The sequence below is a fragment of the Dipodomys ordii genome, unplaced genomic scaffold, assembly GCF_000151885.1.
Source record: "Dipodomys ordii isolate 6190 unplaced genomic scaffold, Dord_2.0 Scaffold40, whole genome shotgun sequence".
Lineage (NCBI taxonomy): Eukaryota > Metazoa > Chordata > Mammalia > Rodentia > Heteromyidae > Dipodomys > Dipodomys ordii.
This window is the reverse complement of record NW_012267256.1, coordinates 6,037,052-6,057,010: the sequence shown is the minus strand read 5'-3', so window position 1 is coordinate 6,057,010 and position 19,959 is coordinate 6,037,052. Positions and strand designations below refer to the sequence as shown.

General features: G+C 38.7%; 1 protein-coding gene across 1 annotated transcript in view; it reads right to left on the bottom strand.

The window, feature by feature from the left end:
- The window catches only part of LOC105987195 (chromosome unknown open reading frame, human C9orf41), a gene marked incomplete at its 5' end in the record, with an annotated part of 30,087 nt that extends 10,128 nt beyond the window's left edge, over window positions 1-19,959 (bottom strand). Inside the window, 4 exons of the mRNA XM_013018394.1 lie at window positions 93-233; window positions 11,143-11,306; window positions 12,101-12,296; window positions 19,841-19,959. Coding sequence (XP_012873848.1) covers window positions 93-233; window positions 11,143-11,306; window positions 12,101-12,296; window positions 19,841-19,959 — 620 coding nt within the window. The remainder of the gene's footprint in view (window positions 1-92; window positions 234-11,142; window positions 11,307-12,100; window positions 12,297-19,840) is intronic.

Genomic DNA, 19,959 nt, shown 5'->3' with positions numbered 1-19,959 from the left:
TTACATACTTCTCTTCAAATTCATAATTGTTCAAAAATAAATCAACCTGATTGTGAGATATTACTATTTCCAGCAAAAAATAAAAGAAATACCTGTTGAGTACAAAGTTGGAAGAAAAGAGCATAAAAAAACTCCATTCATTTCCTTGACAAGCATAACCTAGCATAGCTATTTCCCAGGCCAGTCTTCCTAGTCCAGCACCAGGTACCAGAATAGTTACTTTAGAAGGAACCCTGAAATGAAATAAGGCAATTATGTCCAACCCCTCAAAGGAAAAAAAAAAAGGCAAAATCCACATTAACAACTAAAAGCTCAATTAATCAATAATAAGTTCACTAGGACTCTGGTTTCATAAAAATTGAGATACACTTCTCCTAAGTATGAATTTTTTTTAAAGAATAAGGAATTATCATGTACTCGGATATTAGATGACATTTTATTCCCCCTCAATTTTTTTTTTTCTCCAAAAGGAGTTACTTTCCTTGTGAAAGCTCAGGAGATCAACCCATACGCCTTCCATGAGGCTTCGGACAGCTGTCTTAAATTATCCCCAAGTGATCCCAACTGCGTGAGAAATTTGAACAGCATTCTTCCATCATGATATAAAGCTATTTTACTTCTAAGCTTTAAGGATAATAAAATAACATAACCAGAAGAGATTAAATATATTTAGATTTCTAGATGTCAGGTCGATAGACATCTAAAACTGTATTCAGGAAGGGCATGCATTTATGAGGAAAATGGTCAACTGCCTTTTATTTCTGTTTTCTCTTTTTTTTCTCTCCTCAATTTTTGCTTTGCTGTTCTGTGTCAGAGCCTTCCTAGTGCGAGAACAGAACTGCCTGCTCATTGAGCATTTATGACACAAACTAACTCAGAGATTCACAACTACATTCATCTCCATGTAGTGGCACCACCTTGCTCTTGTATTTTCCCTTGGCAATATTCCTTCAACCTGAAGGAAAAAGGGGGGTGGGGTGGGGGATGCCTTAGTAAAACGATCTTTACTTTTTCCTTCTTTCTTTTTATTTTTTTTCCTTTTTGCTATACTGGGGTTTGAACTAAGCTCAAGAATTTGGGCAAGAAAAGTAATCTTGAGAATAGTAAAATAATATTCTTCTAGAAAAGGGTCTAATCAGCTGGCATCATACCAATTAAAAAGGAATTTCACAGCAAGGAACTTGTGGCTCTCACTTGTAATCCTAGTTACTTAGAAGGCTAACATGGCAGTTTGGAGGTTTGAAGCTTGCACAGGTAAGAAAAGGCTGTGAGATTCCATCTCCAATTAACCAGCAAAATGGTGGACTGGAAGTGTCATGAAAAGCACCAGCCATAAACAACACAAGTAAGTGAATGTGAGGCCCTGAATTCAACCTGACAGAAGTGAATGTGCAAATGCACACACACACACACACACATACACACACACACAGAATTTTACTGTATTCCCTAATGTGTTAGCACTCAAATCTAATTTAAAAACTTACTATTTTGTACAATTCCATCTTTTAAACTATTATGAGCTTTAAAACTGGCAGGCTCAAACAGTACAAGAGCATTCTCTACTAATAGGCTATATGATAACATGTGCATTATCGACTTTGAAATGAAAGAGATATAAACAGCTCTCTGGGGCTTTAGGAAATTTCCATGGTATTGTACAGTACCATAAATACATTGAAAGTATGTTTCTATAAATATATATATATATATATATGTATATATACACACACACACTTCACTGTTGGATTTTATATAGAAAAAAACCAAAAGCTTGTTAAACATGACTTCTGACAAAAAGATCACACTCACACACACACACACACTCCAGCCACAAAGGCAACCTACCCCAGGTCTCATTCTTACCTGTCACTTCCTACCAGACCCACTAAAAGTCCTATTCTCCATAATTAGAATTGTCTCCTTTTTCTGAGTTCCTGAATACTCTGTCAAAATATGGATTTTCATCCCCTACTCTTAAGCCTTTGAGTGGGTGATCACCACTAAATAAATAAAGGCTAGGGATATAGTTTGGTGATGGAAGAATTCTTCTCTGACATTTGCAAAGCAATTTGATCCCTGAACCACAATATAAAATTAAAATTAAAACAATGCAACTGCAAGGAAAAGATCTGAAAATAAATTCATAGAGTAATAAAAGTTAAAAGCCAGAATTGGAGTTAGTGCCAGCCATGAGGAGAAAAAGCCAAGCAAAAGACCTAGGATATGAATTTAAGCACCAGCACACACAGAAAAATAGCTACTAATCAATTTCTACATAGTTATTGACCAAGGTTAAAAAAAAAAGCTATCATACAGAAATTAACTTTAAAATCTTCTGCTAATAATGGCACCAATAATTTAATGAAAAGCTAATTTTATGACTATTGCAAAATTTTTCACAATCACAATCAACTAACTCTATATGCCCAATTTGAAATAAAAAATGTAATTGTACTATATACATGGCTGCTATTAAGAGGTTATTACCCAACCATGAAAGAATTAGCAGGCTAAAAGACCTTCAAATTACGTGCATAATTAACACAGTAAAAATATTACATATACATATATTTGAAAACAAAACATAACAAAGGGACTGAGAACATGGCTTAGTGGTAGAGTGCTTGCCTAGCATGCATGAAGCTCGGTTTCGATTCCTCAGCACTACATTAACAGAAAATACCAGAAGTAGCACTGTGGCTCAAGTGGTAGAGTGCTAGTCTTGAGCAAAAGAAGCTCAGGAACAGTGCTCAGGCCCCAGGACAAAAAAAAACAAAAACAAAAAACCAACAACAACAAAATTAACGTAATAAAAAGTTCCACTAAAAAAGTGTGTGTATATATAACACATATGAATCTAATACACACTACTATAAATTTATAAATCTTTAGGAAGTCTAGGACATTTCTATAAAGGTATTTCTGTGGAGCAGAGGAGGACTATAAACTTAAGGATAATAAGATGCCAGGCTGAAACATATAATGAAACATGTCTGACCTCTGCTGGTGGAACACACACACAAGTGGTTCTCTGAATCACAACCATTCTGTTCAATACAGCAAAACCACTAAAACACATGGCTACTGAAATACTTAAAGGTTATATGATATATGTTGTAAGTGTAAGATAAAACCAGACTAACTGGCTATACCAAGGAACTATACCATAAATAATTTTTATATTGATTACATGCTAAAATTATTTTAGACCTCTTGGGTTATTATAATTTGTTTGTTTTACTTATATGGCTACTCAAAAATTTTAGATTATATATGCACCTTGAATTTGTAAAATGTCATGTCCACAAATTCTGAACAGTGCTAGTCTATACACATAAATTGTAAAAATCATTATACCAAGCAGGGATTGGAGGAGTAGCTTAGAGTGCCCAGGGCTCACATCTCCAGTTTCAAATAAACAAAATGAGCCAAAATTTTTCATATTATACTCAAAACCATTAAACCTTAAAACTGTACAAAAGAGTATAATGTGTTTTTCAAGCATAGTTAACAAACCAATGCAATAATTGAATGACAAAGGTACTGCATGCTAGTGGTCATCTCCAAAGAACAGGGATTTACTCTCTGGTTTGCAGGACCATTTCAACTTCACCAGTAATGTTTCTTTTTAAAAAAAACAAATTTGAAGACAATTTGGCAAAATATCAAGATCAAACAGACCTAAGTGTTGACATCTTTATTAATCATCACTAAAACTAGATTGGTTATCAACGCAGTGTCTAGTGCTTTCAAACATATGGTCACAATTTCCCTCATCATTCTCTCCCAACAAAGAACTTACTTTTGGTAAGACAACTTCTCACTGATCTCAGAAGTGATTTCCTCATCTAAGTCTACAGGGCTTTTACAAACCCACAGAAACTCACTTTCAGTTATGACCTTATCAATATGAATCATCATCTTACCTATCTCTCTCAGGTGTCAAAAAACTTGGATTCACATCCCTATGCTTTCAGCCCTGCAATCATACACCTGATTATACCCCAAATTCTTTGCTTTGTCCAGAGTTGTTTCTGTAAATAAAAGTGCCAGGGGTACACACAGCCAAACCCATCTCTGCCTGGCCATCCAAGTTTTGGGCTTCATTCCCATAACAACCTAAGTAGTCCCCACAGAGATTTTACTACCTATATAGCACAAACCATTTACTACCTGGCAGTTCGATTTTTTTCCAAACCCTGATGGAATGGACTGTGACCTTCTTTCTACACCAGTTCCCAGAGCTTCCTGAATCATCCACTGCATAATGGCATTACAATTGACCAAAATCGCAGCTAAAGATATTTAATTATTTCTAATATTTTGCTACTACAATGTTAAAATTAATGCCTTTCACGTGAACAGTTTCCACATACAGAAGTGCATCTGCAGAAGTTTCCTTAAAACTGAACTATTTGGAATCAAGTATATATGCATTTATATTTTGACAAGCATAGCAAAACAATTCATTCACCAGCAATATACTTCCTTTCATCCTAATAGTTCAAATTAAATGACATCTTTATGAAGTTTTATATTTACATTATCTTGTGAGATTAACAGTCTTGTTTTTCTTTTCTATGAACTATTTATGCCATTCTTTACTACTGGGTCATTAATTGTGTCTTGATTTTATCATTGCATTATCACTCTAGATTTATGAACACTTGAAATTTTGATTTGAAAAAAATCTGTACTACATATCTGTCTTTGGTGTAAGAGAGCATTTGGAATGAGGGAGAAATCTATTTTCAACCTCTAACATACTACAATTACTTGGCAGTTTACATTTCCTCCATTTTCCCATAAAATGAATTCCCTCAGCTAACAGAATCCTGTTATAAATTATAACTCTCATACTCAAATCACTCCAGATTCTTCTAATGAAATAGGCTAATGAAATTAAGATCTAAAATATTATAGTTTAATAGTTTTGAGGATAAGAAAATGTTATGTCAGTCAGGCCCAAACTGCATCTCTTTCCTTAGCAACTATATGGTTTACAGAATTAAATTCTTAACTTTAAATGATTAAACACCTGGAAAATAAAAATCTCAATACATATTACTCTACAATGTTCATTTTGATTCATTTAAATGGTGAGTTTGTGTTTTTTTGAAAGGTGGTCTGCTAAACTTCCATGTGCAGCTACTCAAAATCAATTTAAAACAAAAACCAGAGACTAGTAACTACTGAAGTGTTGAGACTTTCAGACAATTTAGATAGCATTTCCTTATTAACGAGTAGACACAGTCATCTATGTGAGGCTACAAAGCTGCTTGTGCTATAGAGACTCTGGCATATGCCTGGACAAACTGGACAAGCCACGAAAACGCATCTACACAGAAAAAAATGCTTTACTGATTAAAAAGTTAATTCCATGTGCATTTTAGTAAATACAAATTACCTCATCAGTATTAAGTATCACCTCATCTCCCTTTCCTAAATATGCCAAACGCTGACATTCCATGTTAGACAACATCTCTTATTATAAAGAAAATTAGAAAAATTCAAATTACGCTTATTTTTCCTGCTTTGGGGAAAAGGGTTTCAAACTCAGTGTCTCTAGTTTGCTAGAGCAGGATTTTCTACTTGAGTCATGCCCACAGCTCCCAAAATTTCAAGATAAAAAAAATTATGTTTTAAAAAGAAAAAGCTAGCCAGGCACCAGTGGCTCATACCTGTGATCCTACCTACTCAGGAAGCTGAAATCTGGGATTGCAGCCCAGGCAACAAAGTCAATGAGACTCTTATCTACAATCAACTACTGAAACAGCTGAAATAGTTACAGCTCAAGCGGTAGTGTTAGCCTTGAGCAAAAAAAAAAAAAAGCCCAGGGACAGCACCCAGGCCCTGAGTTCAAGCCCCAAGACTTACACCAAAAAATAAAACAAAGGAACAGAGGGAGGGAAGAAGGAAGGGAGGGAAGAAGGGAGGGAAAGACGACAAGGGAGGGAGGGAGGGAGGGAGGGGGGAAAGGGAGGGAGGGAAGGAGGGAAGGGAGGGAGGGAAGGAAAGAGGGAAGGAAAGTAGGAAGGAAGGAAAGAAGGAAACAAGGAAGGAAGGAAGGAAGGAAGGGAGGAAGGAAGGAAGCAAGTGAGAGATGGGAAGAAAGGGTCAAGTCAAACCCAGCCTGAATATAGATCACATTGAATTCAAACAAGCAGGATTCTAGAAATTGAAAAAGCCAGATTTACCCAGAACCAACCTGGATTCCAAAGAACCACAAAAACCCCGGAGATTTTGTTTTGCTTTGGTGAGACGGGGCCTTGCTATGCAGCCCGGGTTGCCCTTGAACTTATCATCATGCCGCAGCCTTCCAAGTGCTGGTTAACCAAAGAATTTCTGAGTTCATGTTCCTGGCAAAGTATTATTTTCTTTTCTCCATGCCGAATTAAATACGAAGAAAACCATATCTAAGTCACCTCAAAGTCCAACTGCTGAGAAACAAAGGTAGGGGGGCCAACTGGGGAAAATGGGGAAGACTGCTTAATAGACACAGGGTTTTATTGGGGGTGGGGTGGTGATAATACTCTGGAACTCTACAGGGTGGTAAACACAAAACACTGTGAATGTACCCGAGGTCCAGTGTTTCCCTACATGTTCCCCAGCTGAGACGCTGCCGCCCCCAACAACTTTAAAAGCTAACTCTTAACAACATTTATGCCTCAATTCAATAAGAAAAACCATGAGTACAGAACGCTCAACATGAAAGAGCCGTGTGCAACAAGCCCTCACCCCCAGCTACCCAGGAGGCAAGGCAGGTGGATCACCTGCTTTCGGCCAGCCCAGGCAAAGTTAGGGAGACACTATCTGAAAAACAGAAATACAAACCAAAGGACTCGGGACGTGATTTAGCACCAGGGTGAATCCCCAGAACTACAAAAGAAAAACAGCCCTTCAACACAGAAGATGTTCAAGCTCACTCATGTTAAAATAAATGTAAATTAAAATTGCCAACACAGCCAGGTCAGTGGCTCAGGTTTATAATTCTAGCTACTCAGGAGGCTGAGATCTGAGGATCTAAGTTTGAAGCTAGCCTAGGCAGGAAAGTGTGTAATCTCCAATTGGCCACCAAAGAGCAGGAAGTGGAGCTGTGTGTGGCTCAAGTAATACAGTGCTAGCCTTGAGCAAAAAAAGCTTAGGGATAGCACCACAGTCTGGAGGTCAAGACCCACCACTGGCCAGAAACAAGTCAAAACAACAAACAAAATAGTAACTCTGCCAAGACAGTTTCACAGCCATCAGATTGGCAAATGCTCAAAGATTAACGACACAGTGCTTGATAGGGCAATTAGTAAACACATCCTTCCAGATACTGCTGATCAAATGGGCACTCAGGACAAGCTTTATAAGAAAATGCAGCCAATCACTGTGGCAGATAGACACTACGCTGGCTCTTCCGGTAGCACCACCTCCTGCTGTCCTTGTCTTTAATTTCCCCTTGCTCTGGGTGTACTTGGACTTGGGATCTGTTTCAAATCAACAGAATATGGCAAAGGTGATGAAATATGAGAAGTGCTAATGGCAGAGAGTCAGAGGCCCTGCTTTAGCTGAGACTCTAATTGCTGACTTGAGGAGGAACATGGACAATTGGGGAAAACACACAAGAACGCCTCTAGGAGAGAAGGGAGGCTTCCTGCTAAGATGCCAAGGTCTTTAATCCCAAACCAAAGGAACAATGAGTGACTCTAGAAGCAGATGGTCCCTTGTCAAACCTCCAAGTGAGCAGAGCCCAGCAGGCACTTGGACTACAGCCTTGTATAACCCAATACAGGGGACCCAGTTAAGCCACAGCCAGGATCTGATGCACACACACTGTGAGCATGCTATTTGAGGCAGTTACATTTGTGGTCATCTGTTTCACAACCATCAATAACCAATGCAGTAACCAAGGTATTTACCTTTTGGATTTAGCAATATAAAAATACAAACACATAATTAATTGGAGTATTATTTGTAACTGCAAGATACTGCCAATTATCTAAACAGCCAAATGTAGCAGATTACTTAAATAAACTACAGTCCAACTATAGATAGAAGATTATGGTCCAACTGTCAAACTAGACTGAGAAAGCTCTCCCCTGAACCAGGATTTAACTATTTCTAGGATATATTAACTGAGAAAAAAAAGAGTAAATATACAGCACATTATAAAAGGGAATAAATTATTTTAAATTGTGTGCTTATTGGGGGTGAGGAAGAGAAACAGATGATGTGACCAAATAAGAGTGTGAAATGAAATAACAAGACAGAATATGGAAGGAAAAAGGGAGGGAGTGACTGAGAATCACTTTTTGGTCTACTTTTGTCTAGTAGATAGTCTATGAAATGAAAAAGTCTCTAAGGATGAGAAAGCAAAGCACAGCCCCTAAAACTAAAGCAAACAGAACAAACCTAAATATGCTAAAGCTCAATTTAAAAACATAATGGACTACAGACTATGAGGGCTAATCGGAGTATATTACGAAAAAGTTCTTTATCACCTTCCCTTCATCTGGGAGCTAGTAAATCCTGAACTTCTTTTACTGGGTTACTTTTAATAGTAAATGTAGCATTTATCAAACCATTTGGTATATATACTGTCATAAATAAGTCCATGTACTAGCGTTATTGAAAGCTAAAGTTCTTACAGGAGGAAACAGTAAAGAGATACAGAAGAAAAGCAGATATCAAGGAGGAAACCTACAAGTTAGGAATGGCATTAGTGACCTGCATGAATGCCATGATTTGTGGGTGTGTATGGAGACAGCTAAGTCTGTTGAAAGACCTGGAAGAAATGACATCTCAGAAGACAGATGTAGTGTCTGATTTCGGTTTCTATATACAATTCCACATGAAATGGACTAGATTTTTGGTGGAACGGCCAACATCTGAACTGAAGTGGCAATATACAAGGTGAGCGCAGCAAAGATCTCTCCCTTAAAAAAAAAAAGTACAGAAAGGATAAAGGAGTATCACTAACATTTTTTTTTTTAGTATAATGAAGCTGGGTACCAGTAGCTCACGTCTATGAATGATCTCAGCTACTTGGATGGATGGGGTTCAGAACGCCAGCCTCAGCAGAGTTTACAAGACCCTTCTTAACTGGTTCACAGCTCAGCCGCACGCTCAACCCGGCTACATGTGTGCCTGAGATTTAAAGGTTGGTGGTTCCGGGCAAGCCCAGGGAGAAAAGTCCACAAGATTCCATCTCAACAAAAAGAAGCTGGCATGGCGGTGAATGCTTGCGATCTCACCAATGAGAAGCCTATGAAACTGAGGTCCAGGCACATGGGAGGACAATCAGCAGTGCCCCACAGCGTTGGCATTGTGGCTTAGCAGTAAACATGGGCCTGGTAAGAGTAAGGCCCTGAGTTCAAAACCTAGAACCATGAAAAAAAAAATGGTGCCAACAATAACCATGAAAAAAAAATGGTGCCAACAATAAAAAGAAGGAACTGTTCTAGATTAAAGATTGAGACATTGGCAATTAAATGCCACACCGGATGGAAAAGTAAGTGCTATAAAGGACATTACAGGACAATTTATGAAATCTGAACATACATGATTAGATTCCATACCAGCAATTAAGGTAGAATTTTCAGAATTTGAAAACTACAAGAGAATATCCTTTTTCTTGTGAATAAACCATTAAGGATTACGGATTAAAAATAGTGTGATGAGCCAGGTGCCAGTGGCTCACGCCTGTAATCCTACTCAGGAGGCTGAGATCTGAGGATCGGGGCTCAAAGCCATCTCGGGGAAGGAAAGTCCATGAGACTCTGATCTCCAATTAACCACCAGAAAACTGAAAGTGATGCTGTGGCTCAAGTGGTAGAGCACTAGCCTTGAGCTGAAGAGCTCCGGGACAGCACCCAGGCCCAGAGGTCAAGCCCCAAACCAGATTAAAAAAAGAAAAATGACCGATTAAAAAAAAATAGTGTAATGAAAAAGAAATGTACTCATTACCTGATTTATGTATTGTAACCCCTCTGTACATCACATCACCTCTACAATAACAATCAAATATATTTTTTAAAATATAAGTATGACGAATACAAATAGTTTAAGTAACATTGTTTGCTGATAGGTACATATTTTCAGACACATACAAAGCAGGGAAAGGGAGGAGAAAACACAAATAAAAATGTGACAAAATGCTATAAATGAATTAAGTGTTTATGGGAAATCTATACATTTCATGAAACTGGTATAATTTTAAAATATTTCAAAATAAAGTATTTTTTCTTTTTTTTTTTTTAAAGAGACACACATTCATTGACATTTCTGGAAGAATACAGGGGTTACAAATCTGGGACTGGCAGATCTCCAAAGTTTTGTGGATAAAATCTAATGGGCCTATGAAGGGAATGAAGAAAAAAACTCTACTTAAAATTCACTAATCTTTAACTGATACTATCTTCAATTAGCAATGTCGGCAAGAAATGAACAGTTTTAACAATATCTGTGACTTTATTGCTAACAAAAAAAAGCGCAATACTTTCATTTCAGTCTGACACTATCAACTGCTGATAGTCTTAATATATATATCATCAAGTATTTTTATAACTACACTTGCTGCTACACTGTATTTCATATAATACACTGTAAAAAGTATATCACAAATTTATTCTTCAACTATTTTGTGTAAGTTCATTTCAAAATAGTTTTTCAAATGACATTTTATTATATTTTTACTATATTTGTAGGTATTTTTATTGTATTTGTAGATTCTGAAAAACAGAACATGGGCTTCAGACTGCCCAGACTTAATGTCACAAAAAAAGTTAAGAACTTTTCTTGAGCTATAAACCCCTCATTTGCTTACAAGTATACAGTACTGCGACAAATGAAAACTTTACAGCTTTTTGTCTTGCTACAATGCAAATGATAAAAAGATGCACCATCACTAATATTCATTTTAACTGCTTATTACTTAATTCCTAATTTCTGACAAATTATCAGCATGAAAATTACTACTATGATATGAACTGTAACTTTACACGAAGTATCCAAAAACAAATGTAACACTCACACATGCAAAACATGCAGGCACAGAGCAACTACAAAAATGAATCAAGATTGTGAAATGTTGTATAAAGAAACAAAGTGCTTACACATCTTATGGAAAGTGGCTTAAAACAAGGTACTATTTACCATGTCTCTTTGGGAAAATTTTTTAAAATTTCTTTAATAATTGGTTGGTAGCAGGCATCCCTCTCTGCTTTCCCAGTTTCACTCCAGTCTCTGACAAACTGTTTCAATGTGGATTTTAACTTATCCATGTCAAAGGTAGATGCTGGCATAATCTTTCCATTCCCCTGTGTAAAAGACAGAAAGCAATTAGCTTCAGAGAAATCAGTTTTGCATATGCTCCCGTGAACATGCTCCTAAGGGGTTACATAGGTGGTTTGGCAGAAAAAAGACTAGCCTTCACCTCGATGGGGCCCCAGTGCATACTGAATGGGTAACTTGGTAGTTTCACTTCTACCCTCCATAGATTAAAAGGTTCATTAATCATAAAACCTCCACATAATTAAGCAGTCTTTACTCAAGAGGAGAATCAGAACTGAGCTGCTATGGAGACCAAACACTTTATCCTCTCTAAGAGAGGAAGAAGGTCCCTTCAGGTCACTTGATGGGGCACCACGGAAAGGCTGGGGAGGGCCAACTGGGTGCAAGAGGACTTCAGTTTCCATGACTGTCAGTCTCTTGAGGTTTAACTTAAAAATAATTTCTTAAAGTACAAATTACCCACTGATACAAGATGCTGAAAAACATGACTTTACCATGGGAAATTTGTCATAGCTAGTGAATGCTTTTATAAAAATGAAATCACTAATCCTACATACTAGAACATTTAAAACACAATGTCAAAATGTTGATTACAATTATCTTAGTATTAAGAAAAACAAAAAAAATCAGTGAGCAACACCAGCTTCTCTGCCACACTGTTCTTATAGCCTCATCGGATGACAGAACACACAAGTGAAAACATTCTCAGTGCAGTAAACGACCTGTGCACGGCTATAAAGCTAAAATTCAGAAAGATAAAGACCTCATAATATAAAAACTAACCCTAAAATTAAAACAAATAGAACAAATTTTCACATACATCTTCTCCATATTCTTTATTTTCAAACATATGTATGCAATCATTCACAATGGTCAGTAGTATTTCTTGATTATGATCAATGCATTTCCGGATCTTGTCCAAGTGAAGAGGAAACTGAGGAAGTAGTTTCTGTTGATTATCTGGCAGTGATCGAAACTGTCTTTCTGTTCGGTTCACTCGCTCATGCATACTGGTGCTAAAACATAAAAGGTGTTTTTAAATTGCAAAAGAATTCTCATCAGAGGACAACCTCATTTTAAGATTGTCTCCTTATATAACTACTCCCTTACAAGTTGGATACTGTCTTTCATTCACAATCTTTTTGCTTCCGAATAACAACTTAGAGAGTCTGTATGTTTTATTTTATTACAAATCCATCTCAGAGCAGTGAAGCAAATGATGGCTTATAACTAGTAAAATCTGACATCTGTACTAATTAGAAAGGAAAAAGAGAAAATATACCATTTCCTTTATGGTATATTTCATAAAGTGAAGCATTATCAACAGAGACAAGATTAATGTGTAATTTTTATTTTCAGATTTTAATATCAGCACAACTAGTTAAATGTCTTGGATTTCTTCACCATAAATTAAATCAGCAAAATGCTCCTGTAGAAATTTACAACAGACTGCGGATAGCTCAAAGGTAGAATACTTGTCTAGCATGAATGAGGGACCTGAGTTTAATCCCAGAAGCATGAAAACATCAACAAAAAACATGTTATAATTTAAAATAAACACAAAACTAACAAAAGGCCAACCAAGTTGAATTTTGAGGAATGAAAAAGATCTTACAGACTACAAAAGTATCCTAAAATTCTGTAAGATTTCATGTTGATATCCACAAATTGTATTCTAAAATTTTACAAGTAACTTCAATGGTAGATTGAGGACTATTTACTTATAAAAACCACAAAAGAAAACATCATTTCAAAAGTTAAATGTAGCCAGGTACTGGTGGCTCACGCCTAGCCCCTCAGGAGGCTGAGATCTGAGGATAGCAGTATGAAGCCAGGGTGGACAGAAAAGTTCCTATGAGACTCTTACCTCCAATTAACTACTCAAAAACCAGGATTGGCACTGTGGCTCAAGTGGTAGAGCACTAGCACAAAGAGGCTCAGGGTCAATGCCCACCCTCTGAGTTCAAGCCCCACAACCAAGAACAACAACAACAACAAAAACACGTTAAATGAACATTCGCAATTGTGTCATTTTTACTTCAACCATATGGACAATTTTTCTGTGTGCCAGTCCTAGGGCTTGAACTCCTCTGGGCATGTGCACTGTCCCTAAGCTTTTGTGCTCATGGCTAGCTCTCTGCCACTTGAGCCACAGCTCTACTTCCAGCTTTCTGGTTGTTAACTAGAGTAAGAGTCTCAAGAACTTTCCTGCCTGGATCAGGCTTTGCCCCTTGATCAGAACTCAGCCTTCTGAGATAGACAGATTACCGGAGTGAGCCACTGGAGCCTGGAAAATTGTGAAGCCTGACTAGATCAACATTGATGCAATGTGGAACCAGAGACATAAACTAATGGCGTATTTACAAGTTAGTACATTAACTTTGGAAAATAATTTCACATTATCCACTAAAGCTTCATACACTATGGGCCCAATGACCTAACAACTCTACATGTACATCGAGGACTCTTCAAGACTTCCTATTAGTGCTAGGTATGGTAGTGCACACCTCTTGGTACTTGGGAGGCAGAGGTGCAGAGGTAGGAAGACTCGAGTCTGAGGCATATCCAGACAAAAATCTTAAGACCCTGAGAGCAAAACTGACTGGAGCATAAAGACCTGGGGAATGGCTCAAGTGTCAGCAGTTGCCTAGAAAACACAAGGCCTTGGATTTATTAAAAAAAAAAAAAAAATGGGTACCAGTACAATGAAAACATGAACAATCTTCACTGTAGTAATGTTTGAAATAAACAACAGCAAACCTGGGATTGACAGGTCTATCCATCATCAATAGACTGAAATTTTCAGTATAGTTATATACTAGAATGTAGTGAAAAGTACAGCTACAATTACATGGATAAATCAGCAACATAAATACTTGTTGAAATCAGCAGTGTGAAGAACACATGATGTTTATATTGTTCAGGGACATAGCTGATGTGGTAGAACAACAAGAAAATGCAAATTCTGAGACATGCTTTTGTATGAGAGGCAAAGAGTTAGGATAGACCTTTTTCTTTTTGTACTGGGTTTGAACTCAAGGCTGGGTACTTTCCCTTGGCTTTTTTTTTTTGCTCAAGGCTGGCGCTTTATCACTGGAGCCACAGATTTACTCCCGGGTTTTTGCTGGTTAAGACTCTAACCTATTTTCCTGCCTGGGCTAGCTTTGAACTGGGATTCTCAGATCTCAGCCTGAGTAGCTACGATTACAGGTGTGAGTTTTACAGTGCCCAGCTTTTTGTTGTTGTTGCTGTTTTCAAACAAAAACTGCGTGGTAGATTCATAGACATTCATTGTTGCAACTCCTTATATTTTAAATATACAAATCTATGTATTCCTGTTCTTGGGCACTTACTCCATAATAAATGAAAATGAAAAATACTTTTGTTCACTTGAGTGGCTACATCTTTTTCTCTATTCACCCAAACAATTCTTTAACTTCTCTTATCAAATTAATCTCCCATTACTGAACAGTAATAAAAACTTAGGCAAACCATGATCACGTGTGTAAAATAGTATCTTGGATGTTTAGTAGGAGAGACTTTACGGGGAAAGTGAGGTGATCATGTTTTCAGTAGCTTCATTAATAAGTCCTTTATTTTCCTTGGCCATAATCTGTACTGAAACCCAGGTTATACCACCTATTTGCTATGTCACAGTCAATTGTCTTATATAAAATGTAGTGATAAAGTGATTATAGTAGGTACCATTATACTTCAGTCCACCCACAGCTGCACTGAAATCAGAAGGCATGTAATACCTAGCCCTGTGGCTAATATAGTAAGCACTCAAAAAATAAAAGGCATCTCTATGAAATATGTTCACAGTTAAAATCCAAATCGGAAAAATGCAGAAAAGTGAAAATACCCAGGGAAAGAGGTTGTTAAGGCTCTTGCAGAAAAAAACTACAGCTGACATTTCTGCATATTTTGTGTTAAGACAAAGTCATCTAGCACCCTGACAAAAATCTCCTTACATGCATGTAGAGTACAAAGTGATGTTATGTACGTACAAACTGGATTAAATCAAGCTAACTAACATATAAGTCATCTCACATACTCATCCTACACTCATCGTTTACTCCTTCTGAAAAAGTGACAAAGGACTGCTTCTCCATCTCTCCAGGCACATCTTGCCTACCCTTCCTGGCCTCACTGTCTGTGGTAACCGTCCTCCTACTCTCCATTCTCCTAAATGGTTTTAGATCCTGTGTTTAAAACAAAAGTGAGAACGCGGACTACTTCTGTGCTACCTTACTTCGTCTCGCACTTTTCTACTTAAAATGTGGTAGAGCACGTCTATGGGAATCTCCTTTGGGGCCAAAATCCACAGGTTACTGATAGGCCATCAAAAGCTGAAAAGCAGTTTCCAGATTGAAAAAGGGCTCTTTTAATACACTATGACTATTATGGCTATGTAGTATTCCATCTTATGCAACAATCAAAGTTTGAGAAACAAATGTGATTTCATACTTATCAAAAGAATTATTATTGTTATCATTTGTCATTCATGGAACTTGAACTCAAGGCCTGGGCACTGTCCCTGAGCTTTTTCACTCAAGGCTAGTGTTCTACCACTTTCAGCCACAGAGCTGCTGGTTTTCTGGCAGCTAATCGTAGGTAAGACTCTCCGGGGACTTTCCTGCCTGGCTGGCTTTAAACCATGATCCTCATCTCAGACTACTGAGTAGGTAGGATTACAGGAATAAGCCATTGGTCCTGGCCTAATAATTCATCTTTAGTAGAAGAACTTTCTCAGACTGGAAAAAAGTTCTCAAGTTTTACTAGTCATTATGATGAACTTTTTGTGTTCAAATTTACTATGGTGTAACTCTTGTTAGCATTTAATATTCACTATGATATATACAGAAGGTGGAAACTTAACCTAGGCTTGATATTTAAAAGTAGGAGGATCCGGGGGAGGTAATTATGTTGATTAGTTCCTAGTCCCATGAGGCTGTGGGCTCACAAGGAGAGGTGCTAGCATGCTTAGCCCCTCCCACCACATGAAATCCCACACTTCCTCTGACTCTGTAGACTCCCGCCAGCAAGGATGACAGGTATGTCCAAATGGCCTTAAATTTCCCAGCATTCAATATCTAAAACCAAATGTTTTTTTTTCCTTATAAATATACTCAAGTTATAGCAACAAAAAATGGCTGAGGACTATTTTGAAGAAAACTAGCAGAAATTTCCAAAAGTAGAATTACAAGATCTGAAGGATAGCTATTTTTGTAAGGTCTGATACAAAATGATTTTCAGAAAGACTGTTTGGGTCAATATTCCTATTTAAAGTTTTAATAAGTCAGGCAATCTGTGGAATTGAAATAATTAAAAATTCACAGTCAAATGTTAAATAAGCAGGGCACCAGCAGCTCATGCCTATAATCCTAGGTACTCAGGGAATCTGAGGATCAAGATTCAAAGCCAGCCAGGGCAGGAAAGTTCTGAGTTACCTCAAAATTACTCTACCTAAGGTCCTCTAAGAGGACCTCTAGTGTTTCCCAAAGGAGGCCTGCTACTACTTAGGAAAACAGTTCCCAGATGCATGCCTAGCCTAATTCTCCCATCCTGCCTACCATCATTTCCAATCAAATGAATTCTTCCTTGAATAAGTCTTTGTCACTACTAAATCTCTATGTACCAACATATGTGAGACATCATAAAAAATGACCACATATACTCTCAAGTTGCCTCTTCTGGTTCTCCATTTAGACTACTTTCTCCCATCACTGCAGGGAAGGTGTTATGCCAACCAATGTTGGTACAGAAGTGAAGTAACTCTAAAGAGCAGGATGGAATGCAGCATGATCTTTAAGTGGAAAGCTGCTGAGGCACACACCCAGGAGTATTCCTAAAATAGGTGGCATCTGAAAATAGCTCAGGGGGTTTTGGAGCGTATGTTTATGTGTTCGGGATGCAATCCCTGGCATCACAAACAAACAAAAATGGTGGCATTTTACCAAACTTGAGAATATAATCTGATTTTTACTATGCTTACTATAATGCAAATAACTTTCCCAGCCAAGAAATGCTGTACTACAGCCCACTGGTTTTAAGTAGCTTCTTTATGGAACACAAACTTATTTATTTGTTTACATAATGCTATGTCTGCAGAGTTGTACAGTTGTAAAGGCCTGACCTGGCCCTCAGAGCTTAACACATTTATTGCCTGGTCTTTTTAGGCAACTTTTCCTATCTGTTTGAAAGGAATGTTTTACCAGACTCTTAGATTCTAAAGTAAATGGAGACCACATTCATGAGTCAAATGGTATTTATTACCCTATGGCTTTTAATCTAAATATTCTATTTTTCACTAAAAGACATTTAGCAGTAAAACCAAAGTCTCAAACACCGAATTACTGGTTATAGATCTAGAACATGGTTAGCCATTACAACTTACTCGAATGATGAGTGAGGATTCCTGCACAGCACAGGCAGCTCACACGGGTAATCCTAACTACTCCAGAGTCTGAGATCTGAAAACTCTGGCTGGAAGCCAACCCAGGCAGGAAAACACTAGAGACTCATCTACAAGTAACCAGCAAGAAGCTGGAAGTGGAGGTACAGCTTTCTTACATAGTAGAGCACCGGCCTTGGGCTTTTTAAGGGAGGGTTAGAGGCCCTGAGTTCAAATCTCAGTATCAGGGTAAAAAGAAAGATTCATGCACACACTAACTATATGAGGCTATTGGACATTTGAAATGCATGGCTAGTTGAGGCTGGGCAACAGAACTTTAAATTTTAAATTTATCCAGGTGATTTGTGGACAATCCTGAAGAAATGTAGCAATGCAGTGTCTCTGCTATGCAATGCTTTTCATGCCCTTTACTTCTAATTTAATTGCATGCATTTCTTTTTTTTCCCAGTTTTTTATTGTTACTACAAAAGTGATGTACAGAGGTATTACGGTTACATAAGTCAGGTAAAGAGTGCATTTCTTTTTAAACAATGCATGCATGTTTCGAAAGCATATTTTTGATGGTATACTATTTTCTATCCAGGGATCTGAAGTGTTTCATCCAGTGACTACATAAAATATAAAGGACTGGGTTTTTTGTTGTTGTTTAAGCAAATGAAAACTTGCTTGATCCCATAGTAGGCTGGTAGAGATGAGTATAGGAAACAGTGTCACACTACTAGTGCATGTACCCAGCACATTTCTCTCACCCAGCACAAAACCTATCCAATGCCTAATAATAGCAACTTTAAATTGGTCCTAATAGATTAAAACTGGGTACAGTTAAGTAATAGGACTACTATATTCTCAAGTTCTTTCTAGATTTTCCTGCACTTGACATTCAGTTCTTTATTTCACTGCCTGGTTTTTCCAGGCACAATTCTTGTATCCAATTCGATTTTCTCCTCTTTTTGCCTTTCTCCTTTGGTCCAAATTGCTCATCCTTTTTTTTTTTTTTTTGGACACTGGAATTAATCCAGCCCCCATGGTCCTACTTCAAGATGTAATGAATAATGAATTATTTCAGCAAGATCTCTGCACTTCACTGCATTTGTTTCCTGACACGAGCTAGGGTACAGCTGGGAAGGCCGCACACTGCTCCTTCACAAGTGTAACGAAATCCTGAACTTTTAAACCTACATTAAGTGACAAGTAACAAGCGAGTTTAACCATTTGCCCCCAAATTGACAATTCGGGAGGGCATTCTCTATCAGGGTTTTGTTACACACAGACCCTCCAACAATGTCTGCCCAGCCCTGGTGACACAAAACTAAATAAGGCTCGTTTCTGCCCTTGAAGAGGTCACAGCAGAGCAACAGATTCTATAGATGACAACAACCACAGCATAGAGGAGATGAACAGCGTTCTTCCAAGTTAGCTTGGGGCCCGGAAGGCCCGGTCTAAGGCGCCTTTTAACTGCCCAGGAGGTTCTTTCTCGCGGGTTCTGGCTGCAGGTTGGGACTGAGGTGACTCTCACAAGCCTTACGTAAGTGTGTGATCTTCAGCTGAAAACTCGGTGGACTTTCCAAGGTCTTGGAACGGTCATTAGCCACCGGGAGACACGAAAGTGGAGGAAGCTGTGTGAGTGTGAATAAAGGGCGTGTGTGTGTATACCTCTATCGATGCAGAATATGAACGCACGATCTCTCCATCCACCTGCTCCCTCGCACCTCCCTCAACAGCTGGCGGATGTGGGGACGCCGCGGGGGTCCCCAACCTCTCCACGACTAGGGGCGCCGCGCCAGCGCTCACCCCCGAAGTTGCAAGTCTGTTCCCAGCCCCGGTGCGTGCGTGCGTGCGTGCGTGTGTGCGTGTGTCCATCTGTCCTGACAGCTGGCCTCAGACCCGGGGGAGGAGGAGGGGGGCGGCCCCACGGAGCCCCACGTGCGGGGTGAACTTGAGCTCTCCCCGTGGCTTCAGTCTGGAAGACACCGATCACAAAAGCCGAGGGCGCTGCTTCCTCGGGACTATTACTGCTGCTGCTGTTGTTATTCCTAAGCGCGGGTCTCAAAGTTGGAACCCTACTTCGATCACCCCCCGCCCAGCCCAGAGCTCCCGGGGCGAGGCGCTCCCGCGCGGGTGCGGGGCGGGCGGGCTGCTCACCCGTAGTAGCGGAAGGCATTGATGATCTTCCAGAAGTGCTCGCGCTCCAGCCGCTCCTCCTCTTCCTCCGAGCTGCGCGTGGCCGCCGCCGCCGCCGCCGCCGAAACCGCCGCGGCCGA